General features: G+C 34.7%; 3 protein-coding genes across 9 annotated transcripts in view; 1 reads left to right on the forward strand and 2 right to left on the reverse strand.

Annotated features, from left to right (window-relative positions):
* Positions 1 to 6,616, reverse strand: part of LOC134792821 (receptor-type guanylate cyclase Gyc76C-like) — a 38,212-nt gene extending 31,596 nt beyond the window's left edge. Inside the window, exons 1-2 of one of the 7 annotated variants that reach the window (XM_063764210.1) lie at positions 6,420 to 6,616; positions 5,821 to 5,916 (exon numbers count right to left, since the gene is read on the reverse strand). The gene's annotated coding sequence lies outside the window, so the exon portion shown is untranslated. Of the gene's footprint in view, positions 1 to 5,820; positions 6,014 to 6,347 lie in introns of all 7 variants that reach the window. The other 6 variants (XM_063764204.1, XM_063764207.1, XM_063764208.1 and 3 more) reach the window with 6 other exon arrangements.
* Positions 6,617 to 7,530: 914 nt separating this feature from the next.
* Positions 7,531 to 9,511, forward strand: LOC134792807 (corepressor interacting with RBPJ 1). Its single transcript, XM_063764178.1, has 5 exons — positions 7,531 to 7,687; positions 7,848 to 7,942; positions 8,363 to 8,613; positions 8,972 to 9,230; positions 9,355 to 9,511. Exons 1-5 carry the CDS (start codon positions 7,616 to 7,618, stop codon positions 9,437 to 9,439), a joined length of 762 nt encoding a protein of 253 aa, XP_063620248.1. The 5' UTR covers positions 7,531 to 7,615; the 3' UTR covers positions 9,440 to 9,511.
* An 867-nt stretch (positions 9,512 to 10,378) lies between these two features.
* Positions 10,379 to 13,466, reverse strand: LOC134792826 (T-cell immunomodulatory protein). Its single transcript, XM_063764217.1, has 2 exons — positions 12,040 to 13,466; positions 10,379 to 11,372 (listed from the first exon to the last, which is right to left on the reverse strand). The coding sequence occupies exons 1-2, from the start codon at positions 13,379 to 13,381 to the stop codon at positions 10,942 to 10,944; spliced, it is 1,773 nt and encodes a 590-aa protein (XP_063620287.1). The 5' UTR covers positions 13,382 to 13,466; the 3' UTR covers positions 10,379 to 10,941.
* Positions 13,467 to 13,548: the final 82 nt, after the last annotated feature.

Consider the following 13,548-nt stretch of genomic DNA (forward strand, 5'->3'; position numbering starts at 1 on the left):
TAAATTAACTTTAAAAATAGCTATAATTATTTAAATCCATATATATGTTGTTTTATAGCTAAACATTAATATATAATCAGTGTTTTATAAGTTGCAAGACCCCTACTTGTAATGCATGTCATAAGTTAAAAAATGTTAGGTATTGGGTCCGGTGACTACCCAATGGTATAATTATTAATTGCTGTAATTATATACATCAATTAATATAATATTATCAAAAAACATAAGGCCATCACGATAGAGAGCCAGTACCGTAGCCTGTGGTCGCTTAAAACTTAATATATGTTGCTTGTTTAAATACTTTGTTTTAACACGACTAACATGCAATTACAGACTCTAAGTTGCACGATTTACATTATTAGATTATAAAAAATAACATTTGTATGTTCTAAGTGACCTACATTTTGTCTACTTCAGTCAAAATGTTATTTAAAAACTAACCATCCTCTAGTGTGAAAGAAATAGTTATATCTTCTTCTACATTTATTGTACATTTATAAGGTAGACATTATATAGCGTTAGAAGACATAGAGAACGTTTTTCAAACATACAGCATAATTTCATAATGAATTATAGCAAAATAACTAGAAAAGTTTCTGAGAACCGTCATCACCATACACATGAAATCATCACCGGTCGTCATTTTTTCCCGGTGATGATGGGTATGGTGTTGACGATTTGAGAGATTCTTGTTTTTATTTCTAGAATACGAATAATAGTAGTTAATGTCTATGCTACACAATGAACTTCATGTAGTTTGCCATTCATTTCAGTAATTATTTCTAATATATCATTTGTAACTTTTTTAAACCAAAGCATAACGGTGATGATGCTCTGTTGTGACAAACTACGTTTTACAAATTTGTTCGTAATATTTCTCACGATTCAATGATGTGACTTTATAGTGAAATCATTTTTGGCATTCTATATTAAAGTGAAAAATAGGGCAAGGACCTTTAGCGGTATTTCGTTGTTCATACACGGAGATAAGCTCACATTGACATTACCATGACGGTGTTGACGAATATTCGTGACAAAATTTTAAATATTTTTAAATGTACTTTCTCGGTGAAGGAATTATTGCATATTTTTTCATGTGTTAAACAACAACATGGAAAAGATATAAGTAAAAGAAAAATCGCAATCGTACGATAGGTATGCTATAATTTTCACTGCAAACAAAAAGGTTCAGATTTTTCCGGTAGACGGTGATGATTTTAGACGCATAAAACATTTTATATAAAAAAAACTATTAAGTTATTGGAGATGGTAATTGAAGGAACATGAAGATAAGAGTTCTTAAAAACATATAAAAAAAGTTGCAACTCGCACAACCTACTAGTTTTTTTTATAAAGACCGAACCATAAGTTTTCGCAGGATTTTGAAATCCACCCCTATATCACAAAATGACAAACGCATAATACTGCGCATAAATCAAAAATAATTTTCTAAATTTGAACTTAAACTACGTAGCATATACTTAATGAGATAACACAGCATAGAAACTTCAGCATGCTTTGGGTGAGTTTGGCTCCGTCTCTGTACGGTGAATTCTGTATACTCGTACTAACCATCGAAGAACTCCTTAATATTGCGAAACTCATCGTTGTGCAACATCCTGCTTATCATAGCGCTTATACGCTTGCATCCCAAAGGAGCCCAGAGTCCCCTTGGCTACTGGACACTTCGCGTTCTTCAGAGTGGGATAGGGAGAGACGAGATGTGGGTAAGATGCAACTAAGCGTGAGGGCAATAGTATGCATTGCGTTCAGTTAAAGTTACACTATTTCTCGGGCTCGAGTCGGGCGGGAGTTGACAAATTATAAAATCCAACAACTGAAGTGGTGGCACACTAGGTTAGGGCCTGTCCAATTGTTACGATGGACGTTTTGCGGGGAGCAAAAGTCTCTATCTATTCTATAGTATCAAGAACCGCGTGGTATTCTCAGCGCAACCGCGTAATTGAGGTTTCTTTAGTATGGCGTACAGTCAGCATTAAATAGACAGTGACGACCTAAGTGGCCAAATATATCGTAACACACCTTTGTTACCGTTTAAATAAGGATGTGTAACAATATATTTAGACCACTTTGGCCGTCACTATTTGGTGCTGACGGTACAAAGTTTTCCCAATCTGGTCAATTGCGGTGTCTTATGTTACGATATTTCCAATTACCGCAGTCTGAAGACTATCAAAGATTTTCAACCTATGTTTGCCGCCTGTGATGACACACGGGCCACCCCTGACCATATTTCATAAACGCAGTCCATCATATTACCTACACGTATGTGAGTCGGTGACCCCAAGACGGTCGAGGGGATAAATGAGAAAAGGTTAAAAAAAATGGAAACATGATCGAAATGATGAATGAAAAAATAATACCTATTTTGAGATTCTCACAACAATGCGTAGTTATTTTTAGAGTTCCGTAAAGGAAAAAACGGAACCCTTATAGGATCACTCGTGCGTCTGTCTGTTCCTGTTTAAAAAATCATAATGATTATTAATATTCGGGTCATTCTAAGTTAAGAGGTAATTGCTTATATGAAAAAGTGGCACAACATAAATATTAATGAAACAACTCTTTTATGTATGTTTGTAAGCTGGTCAGTAATTTTTTAATTTTTAGCATTTTAGAAGACACCAGGGGAGAGACCGTACTTTTTCTGTGTAATAAAGAGAGAAGGGTCTCTCCCCTGATCTCTTCAAAAACATAAACAAAATCGAAATTTTCACCAGCCGTCTTACAAATTCGAGCAAATTAAAGTGTAATGATTCATTTAAACTAGAATCCATACCTCCACTGTTTATTTTGTAAAATTATTCGCCAGGGGAAAGACGCCAGGGGAGTGATTTTTTTTTATGTTCTTGTGAATAAATGATAATTCAATTCTATTCATGTGAAATCAGATATAACTGTGACAGTATTTATTGTAAATAATTAAAATAAAGTATTTATATAATCTATGCATAAACTATAGTAAATATACAAATAAAATTAACTATTTATATAAATAATTTTGAAATAAAACTGACCAGGGGAGATACCACTTTCATAAAACAACATTGTCAAGTAAAGATGTCAATGATCAAAATGACTGACAATCGGACCAAAAGATGACTGTCGCAGGGTTGGTTGTTAGTGTTGAATCAAATGCATTGCTATTGGGATTAAAATCATAAACACAATATTTTTACATTTACATAATGGCCAGGGTAGGAGACATAGAATTTGGGGGACAAACTTTGACATAAATAATTTTTATGTAAAAGAAAAATTTAAAAAGGATTTTATTAATTTATATATTTTATTACAATCAATATTTGTTTTAATTTATTAAGTATACCAAAATTAACGGATTTATGGGAATTACATCAGGATAGAATTACTGATTTATTGTAAAACCTGGAAAGGGATAGGCCAGGGGAGAGACATTTTGCATGTTTACTGATTTATTGTAAAACCTGGAAAGGGATAGGCCAGGGGAGAGACATTTTGCATGTTTGAGGTGCAATTGCGACAAAACTGAATTAATTAATGAATTGAAATTGATTGTCTATAAAGGAAATGCAATCTTTTAAGGTAAATTACCATAATTTATTTAAATTGTTTAAGAAAAGTATGGATATGTATCATGGACACCGTTAATACCTCTTGACTTAGAATGACCCATTCCCACTAAAATATGTTTTAGCAAAATGAATAAACACATTAATCTAAATGCAGATGGCACTGCAATCATTAAAGTTTCTGTGAATGACCAAGTTTCTTGTAGGGTTAGGAATCGACGCACAAAGGGTTCCGTACCATTACGCAAAAAACGGCAATAAAATTGTTGTATGGGAGCCCCACTTAAATATTTATTTAATTACTAGACGGGCCCGCAGCTCCGCTCGCGTAAATGAAATAAAGAGTTCGTCTTATGTTTAGTTAAATACCGACATTATTATGTATTCAACCCTGCCATGGTTTAAAACTGTGATAGGGATTTCTTATTTGTAGCCGTTATTTGGATAACTCAATTCGCAAATTTGTCAAAAAATGATGTGATTTGATAAAAGGCAAGATTGTATTTTTTCATCTACACGTATTTATTTAAAACTTGTTTCAAGATAAAATGATTATTTGTTCTTATAAGCCTAGTTGCAAAAACGTTCATTAGATTAATTTTCGCCTTAAGACGAATATGGACGACCACCGCCCTTAAATCGCCTTTTCATACAAACATAGGTAGTCTAGTCCTCTCGGTCTTGCGATAGCTCTCGCCAGGCGCCATGGCCGAGGTTGAGCAGGTCTTGAGCAACTACGTCGTTTCAGCGGTACCTAGTAGGACGTCCACTCGGGCGTCTCCCATTTTGTTGTCCCAAGTACCTGCGCTCTCTTCACGGCACGATCCTCTCCCATTCTCTCAAAGTGTCCGAGCCACCACTGAATTTAGCCGCTTTTGTCTCTCAATATTTCGCCACTATATCGGACCACATCCTTATTTCTATGGCAACAAAATTATATTACGATATTTGGCTGACTGCTGACTGTACATTTGCTTATTTTTATCAGGTCGCTCAATAATATCTGAACATGCACTTTAATCTACCTACATAACTTACTATCAACTTTGTATTTTTGGCCCATCTCAGCATTCTTAGCCCGTTCCCCGGACGAATGGCAATGTTTGCAGAAGCCGTGAAAGTCAATCTGAATAATATAACTCAAAAATAAATTTAAAACAACAAAATACAAATTGATAATAATAATATAGTAATTACTTTGATTGATAAGAATGATAAGTCATATATGACATAAATCACTCGTATGGGCTCTATAGACTAAGGTTGAGGTTGACAGCACTTTTTATTTTACTTCGTGTAAAAAAACTCAGAAATACCTGTATACCAACATGACAAACATAATTTAGTTTACTTTAACTTACGGATTATTTGGTCTATTCTGTAGCACCGCCAAACGAAAGCAACCGAGAGTTGCCGAGAAATGGCCGATGTCGTAAAATGAAGATTGTTATGAAAATTTATTTTCCTTATTGTAAATTAAATACGCATCGGAAGCGATAGTTTTTATGCTCTAGTTCTATTCCCATATGTAGATAATTGATTTGAACAGGTTTTTCTTATCATACGTGCGTCGTATTCGAGAAACGTGTCAAAAACTTTTTTTGAAATTTGTAAGGCGCCATCTCGCTTCTTCCCTCGTTTTTTATCCCGTTCTGGTTTTTCAATTTTATATATATGATGTTTTTAGTATTTGTTGTTATAGCGGCAACAGAAATATAGAATCTGTGAAAATCGATCACGGATCACGGTTCATTAGATACAGCCTGGTGACAGACAGACAGACGGACGGATACACAGAAGGTCAGACTGACGGATAGACAGAATGACAGACGGACGGACAGCGGAGTCTTAGTAAAAGGGGCCCGTTTTTACCCTTTGAGTGTGGAACCCTAAAAAGCGGCAAATTTAAAAGATGTAGGCGAGAAAGATTATCTTTCCATAGAAAATTTGAATTTCGTGCCTTTTTCTACTGACAAAGTTGTTTAACCAACTATAAATAAAATTACTACTGCAAAAAGTGAATTTATATAATTTATATATCTAAACATTGGTTTTGAGGATATAGAAAGAACCAACAAAGTGAACATATCCAATTTCTTCAGATAAACTTAATAGATTTTTAAATAAGGTTTCCTACCTCTGAACAAATGTAATGATAACACTAAAGTTAATTAAAGAATAAAATTACAGAAACAATAGAACATGTTGAATACTTTTAAAGAAAACATGTGAACAAAAGTATACTCACCATAAATTCTAAATGATCTTGTTTGTAAGGTCCTTTTGTTCTTCATGAAGCCATATCACTTTGCACTTTCATCACAGTCCAAGTTCATTCATTACACTGCACAATTAAAAACCCACACTATATTCCATTTTGCATGAAAAAACTATTTACACTTAAAATCGAGCTCCAATAGCACTGTCGTATTCTAAAAATACTTCAATATGATAAAAGGGTATGAATGTGTTAAATACATAGAGCAAGAGCAACACAATGACAATATGTACATGTACATTGTGGATCCGGATTATCCACTGCACTACGGCAGGATCAACATCTAACTCTTCGCCGATCTATGTGATAACTACATATATACAGCAAGAGTGACAATAAAATCAAAATAAGTCCGTATAATGAGTAAAAACGTAAAAACTATTTTTAATTCTATTTGCGTTAAGACGTTAGTTAGTACTATTAAAATACAGATATTAATCGGATTTAGATCCTGTCCGTGTGAAATTTAGTGAAAACATTAAACAAACAACTCGAACCTGCATAAAATACATACATTGCGACTAACTACGTTGGTGGAAAACTAACACTAGAAAGTCGACACAACATACTGGGTTTACTCCTTGAAGATACTTTGCCTAAACCCGGAAAATACACATATTTCAGTAATCAACTTTATATCTCGATATATTTTGCGCATAAACAGGGTAACACAGTAACTTTCGAGTTCTTTTTATTACAAAATACAAAACAAAGTCACATAACACAGCGCACCACTCGACTTCATGCCATCCATTGCGAGTTGCGACCACAGATAACTATCTTCAAGTAAACACATATACGTCATTTTTCTTCCTTTTCGGTTTTACCAAACTTTATAGTTTATACTATGCGATGTCCACACCATATAATTTAAAATGGTTGTAATAATATAATTATTTTTATTACTTAATGAGAAAAAATATATAAAGGCCCCAGTACACAATGGGCCATCGCCGGCCACTCCAAGGGACGCAGCCATGCGGTAGAATGAGATAGCAATATCACTTGCTCCCTCTAACGCATAAATACGTCCCTTGGAGTGGCCGGCGATGGCCCATTGTGTACTGGGGCCTTAAGGTTTGTTATCCAATTACAATGTTTCATTATATTATGTAATGGCTCCTCTTCACGTTGGGCCAACGCCAACGCCAACGAGGGACGCATTTATGCGTAAGAGGGAGCAAGTGATATTGCTATCTCATTCTACCGCAAGGCTGTGTCCCTCGTTGGCGTTGGCGTTGGCCCAACGTGAAGAGGAGCCATAAAATATCAAAGCAATATAAAAGTGTAAACACACTACCGCACCGCACCAAAGTCACGGTACGCCGCACCCATAAGTGAGAGCGAGGAAGAAATATAAACTCTTTCTCGCTCACACGTATGGGTGCGGCGCACCCCTCCGGGTGAACCAAGGTTGCGTAGCAGTACGGTAGTGTGTTACAGTTATAAAAGTACGTGGGGGGTCTATTCTAAGAACTTCCCAGTAGACATAATGGTATGCTTATAGTGTGTAACCGCTTAACTGTTTTTTTTTATTTATCGTATGCCATTGTGATGGTGAAATGAAATGAAACTGTCATGGCTTATTTCTGTACTGTTGGACAGAAAATATTGTTAATTTAAAATAATTAAAACAAATTAAAACATTGTTTCTTTTCATTAACATTTAGAGGCACGAGTGTTATCACTCGATAACTCGATAAGACATTAAATCTGTAGTGTTTGAAGGTGTTCTTACTTTTGTTGGTTTCTTCAAGCCACAAAAATGGGAAAAGGTTTTAATAATTACATGTGTAAAAAGTTTTTCCACCCTGCTTCGAGGGATAACTTAAAGCGAGTAAGTTACATCACATATTTACAATCAACTTAGGCATGTTGTTGAGATAAATAATCCTCCTATTTGAATACAAATATTAATCAATGTTCAGCAGTAACCTTGAGATATGCGAGTTCTTTGTTGTGAATTTTTGGTATGTTATTGAATCCTATTTCTCTAGGTATGGATGGCAGAACAGAAAACGGATGCATACAAGAAAAAACAAGAGGAATTAAAAGTACAATATGAGAGAGAACAGGAATTACATGAAAACAAGTAAGATACCTATAATTTTACTGATACCTACATAATTCCTTGATTCATATTTGATTTTATTCAGCGAATTCTTACTCATAATCACATATTCCCAGTTTTAACTTATCCTTGAGAGATGATTTCTAAGGCCTATCACTTTTCTCCTTGAAATGTATCCTATTTTGTTAGCGTTAGTTTCTGAGTATTTTAACTGGTACAATTGAGCATCTGCTCCTAAATATCTGACATATCTATGTAGGTACAAAAAATCATGTTTCTATGGTTCCCAAGCTGGGACCATCGGACCATGTGTGGGCATAGCTTGTCCCGATATTACAGGATTTATACCCTACCTTAGCTGTCCAAGTTTGAATCTGCTCAGCAACCTAATTGTCTGCATTTAGTTTGATTTTTTTGAAGATTTTTTTTTTATTTTTGCAGGGCTTTGTTGAGCAAAGAGAGTAAAGATAAACTCAGTCTCAACTTTATGTATGAGCCACCACCAGGTGTTAAAAAGGAGCGTGAAAGAGAAGACAACGAACCAGAGTACAAGTTTGAGTGGCAGCGGAAATACAATGCACCTAGAGAAAGTTACTGCAAGGGTGACAATGAAATCAGAGACCAGCCGTTTGGCATTTTGGTGAGGAATGTGCGATGTATCAAATGCCACAAATGGGGTCACATTAACACAGGTAAGGGGAAAGGGTGTATCCCCATTTGTTCATGCTGGGCACAGATGAGTATAGGCGCATTATATAAATAATTCCCAATTATCCCTGCCTCATGTATGGCGGCGGGCACATGAGAGAGATGAGACAAATGGGAACAAACCAAGGAAAAGGTTGCCTTCTTTATGTAATTAACACTAAATCATGCTAGCAGGTATAGTAGAATCACTTTGTGAAGTTTCATGTATATGAATTAGTGGAAGATGTTGTAGTCACATTTACAGCTGAATTTGGTGTTTTATATGTACATAATGTGGTAAGGATGTTTTCAAGAGCTTAATTTAAATTAAACCTCAAATTATGATTAAAATTATCTTTACAGATAAAGAATGTTCCATGTACTCTCTATCAATGAGCGAGGCCCGTGCACTCCAAGCTTCTACATCAGCCCCTGAAGAGGAAGAGGAAAAGCCCGATGTTCCAACCTTGATGCAGCACATGAGAGACTCTGGCCTGGTCATGAAGCCCGGAGCTCTGCCTCTTGCTGCCACCAGAATCGAGGACAATGAAGGCGGAGCTAATCTGACTGAAATGGACTTGATAAGCCAGTTGACTAAGAAGCAAAAAAAGAAGTTGTTGAAGTACGAATACTTTACATAATCATAATTGTATGAATGCTTTATAGGGCTTGCATGACATCATGCTCAGCAATCTTTTTCCTCCATCTCTATATTCTACCTATTTAACTGAATAATTTTCTTTCAGGAAGCTAGAGAAACTTGAAGAGAAGAAACATAAAAAATCAAAGAAGGACAAGAAACACAAAAGGAAGTCAAGGGACAGAGATTGAATTTTTAATTCTTTACTTTAGAATATAATTATCTTTAAATTTAACTTAATGCCTCATGTAACTCATGTTACATATTTTTTGGGCTCCTATTATTGTAACTCTCTATTTTATAAAAAAATGAGTTTTGAGCCTGTAGCCATATGATAGGCTAATTCTAATAAAGGGAGTTGACTTCCGAGTGTATCACAGGAAAATCACGTTTATAAAACGGCGTTATTTAATTGTTTTAAAAATATTGCAAGTAACTGCACTACATACATTGCGTGTTTCAGTTTGTTTTAATATTTAAATTTAAGCTATTTACTTAATAAATAATTAAGTACCTATTTTATATTTAAGCTAGTTATTAATTTCGTTTAGTAGTACCTCTGTATATATATTGTATGTAAATAAATGATTTTGAGTACCTAGGTATTTTATATTTTTAACCCATAACTATAACCATCAAGCTATCAGAGTATAACTAAAGAAAAGGAGTACCTTGTAACTTAGGCCACAATAACGCTTCTGCAGGCTACAAAACTCGTTACACTTGTTTCAGTCACCTAACTTAGAAAAGTGTAACTTCATTGAACATCTTTATTTAGCTTACTAAATGCAGTTCCGCCATTCTAAATTAAACTAAATAATCGATGGAGAATGCTGGATTTAGAAAGGTTTACACACGGCCTTTCCTTAGTCGTCACTACATGTGGCGCCAAAGTTTAAAATACTTTTAGTTCGGTAGATATTTCCATTCCCTCTAGTGTATGTCATATAAAATTATTTGTTTAAATTTGAACTTTAATAGTTGTCAATAGAGCTGAATTTTATACAGTTATAAAATTCAGCTGTATATGGCAGTCCATACATGGCTTCGTAACTTCGTATGGTATGCACGAGATGTATAACCCTGACTAAGGAAAACTCACAGTCAGTAAGTTAAAACAAACACAAAAATAGAGCTTATATTTTAATTTAATATGTTTGCAGTTCTTTCATTAAATTAATATAATTAAATAATTATCACAGTATTTTATGATGTTAAATTGAAGTACACAGTGTACTTTGTTATTGGTGTACACTGTCATCTTGAAGTCATGACCACTCTTCTATTGCTAACTACATAATCTAGGATACAGGAAACACTCAAATTACTTACTTTGAATACTCAGAACATGCATAAATATCTATACACTATCGAACTTAAAAGACAAGGAATAAGGTACCAATTTGAACACATTTATTTATCTAACTATTTATATGAATAATTAGTAAACAAATGAAATCCATAGCTTGCTATATTATTATAAAAGCAATTTCTTTTATGACAGATTACTATAACAAGACTTAAAATATGACAAGTGTTGTAAATAATAAATGATGCAGATGCATTGGTACCATTACATATCAATAATAGGTAAAATATTACTAGGTACCTATAAGTATTTACATAAAAGATAATTAACTTATGTATATTTAAAATACATAGCTATTTTAATTATCTATGGATATTCCTTGTCTTAAATCTTTACATAGGTGTTATCATCAATTTCTATGATATCATCACGATCATTTCTTTCTTTCCAATGTAAGTATAATACACAACCTATAATAGTTACAATTATGGCAGTCAGTACACACACACTCTTTAAAATTAGCTTACTTGGTGTCACAAACAACTGAGCTCTCCATTGTGAAGGATCATTTGGAGGAGCAGGAATCACCACTATTTGAGAATTAGGTATTATCTGAGTCCAACTTTTGGAAAATCCTGATAGACCTACATTTAAAGTGTCTACAAAGTTAGGGGTTCTGTCGAGGCCAAATATAGAATATGGAAGCTGCAGCGCATAGTATGCAGACTGAGACAACTGAGCACAAGCTCCCTTCCTGTAGGTTCCTTCTTGTGACCATGTGTTGTAGCTTATCTTGGGGCCTGGCAAGTTAGTTCCTGAAAAACAAAACATACAATAAGTTTTTTGACAAAAATTTCATTTTATATACACACTTTTATCTCTGATCTGACACTGTACTGTACTTTTCTAACAACAGGTAGCTAATATTTCGAACCCAAACACAATTAGGTTGCATTGTTTTATCACAGATTTCCTATGGCTACCTCATTAATAGTATCACCTGAGCTTGATGGTACAGTCAGTGTTAAATAAAATATAAAATAGTTTGTCACACAATACTAAATATATGTGACATCCCACGGGTAAAGGTACCTTATGGCGGTTGGCGCTTACGCTATTATTAACGTCGCTCAAATATTATTGCGGCGCTATGCGACGTAAGCGCCAACCGCCTTAAGGTACCTTTACCCGTGGAACGTCACATATAGTGTAACAAACAATTTGACCACTTTTGCAGCTTATATTTGATGCTGACTGTACCATATTATTGCATTGTCACTCAAATTACATATGCATGTGAAGTTTCAGTTAAATCTAATAATAGGAAGTGGTAGTGGGTCTAATTTAGCTTGGAAGATTTGACCAAACATACATATCTACATACATACAAACACTGCAAATTAAATAAAAGCTTGTTAGCATGAGCTTTATCTTATCTTAAAATTAGATAATTTATTTAGAGGCATTCAGTAATGAGCTTACCAAATGTTAATTTCCTATTATACAGAGTTCCATTTATAACAGGCACTTTTTTATTAGTCAATCCAGTGACAACAATTACTTTTATGAAATTTGTATCATATTCCAATTCATTTCTGTATGCATGCATTGTGTACTTTTGAGTTGTAACATTTTTCTTTGAGTAAATTATATCTAGTACACCATCCATATAAAAGTCATAAAATGTAGCCATGACAATATCACTTCCAAATGTATTGAAAATATCCCATTGGACTTGAAATGTTCTGTGGAATTTACATTCAGCATATGTGCAAGCAACATTGTGAAGGAGGAAAGCTCTTGTTTCATTACTATTCACTGGGCTGAGAGTCATCAGAATGTCAGGGTACCCATCCATGTTGTAATCTCCACTTCGCATTGTTATTACATCCAAGTACAATTCATTGCGAGGAGGCACAAACCGCCACACAGTCCCTTTACCATCATTCAAGTCCACTTGCAGATCGTGCCACTGATGATTATCATAAATCAGGATAGTACTATTGATACACTGTGGGTCATAACATACAGGTATAACTAAAAAGAACTCTCCTGAAAGGGCTACATCCAGAAAAAGTGTTTGACCATAAATTGTTGGGTGTCCAACCAGAAGTTCAATGCTGTTGTTGAACCTGAAGCCATCATCTTCTTTACTCAACCACAACTCAACATCCAGCTTAGTAGTTACTAAGAGATCGGCAGCATCGTCATCATTTACATCAAGAAATGAATGTGAGTGAGGAAGTTTTATAGGTTTGAATAAAGTATCTCCCATTGGTATCTCTTTTGGTGTGGTCCTTGTTTTATCAAATACCCAAAATACTCTTTGGTTTTGAGTGTTAAGCCCAAAAAGATCCAGTGTCATATCACGATTGAAGTCCATCACTAGGGGCTGCCCAACTGTTATGGCTTTTACTAAAAGAGCATCTGAACAATTAAGGCTTGGCATACCACCCCATATAATGCGCACTTCATGAACTTCCGATTTGCTAGTATTTACAGTCTGTGTGGTCAAAAGAATGTCCATGTAGGCGTCACCATCGTAATCTCCAGGCACTACACTTGTAACGATAATATTACTAAAATTGCATGAGAATATTGAAGGCCTTAGGAACGGTTCCTTGTCATGCGCTAGATAAACTTCCACACTAGAACCATTTTTGATAACAAAGGCATCAGTCAGTTCATCTGAATTGAAATCACCAAATGCAGCAATGATCCCTTCTTTAAATTTGCCAAAAGAGTTCTCAGTCATATCACTTATACACAAACAACACGTAAGCAAAATGCTGAACATTAAACATTTTAACTGTGGCAGGATCATTTTAACAATTATAATATATTATAACACATATGTGGTAACTCCGCTGTCTGGTTTGTAAATTACGTTTTTATTTTATTAAACTGTGTTGTGTACATTGTGTATTTCTTCATCGCCTTCTTCTGTCACTTCCTTCTGTTCTGTCAGTGTCATAAGTCCATTCTCCGCAC

This window comes from Cydia splendana, chromosome 8 (assembly GCF_910591565.1).
Source record: "Cydia splendana chromosome 8, ilCydSple1.2, whole genome shotgun sequence".
Lineage (NCBI taxonomy): Eukaryota > Metazoa > Arthropoda > Insecta > Lepidoptera > Tortricidae > Cydia > Cydia splendana.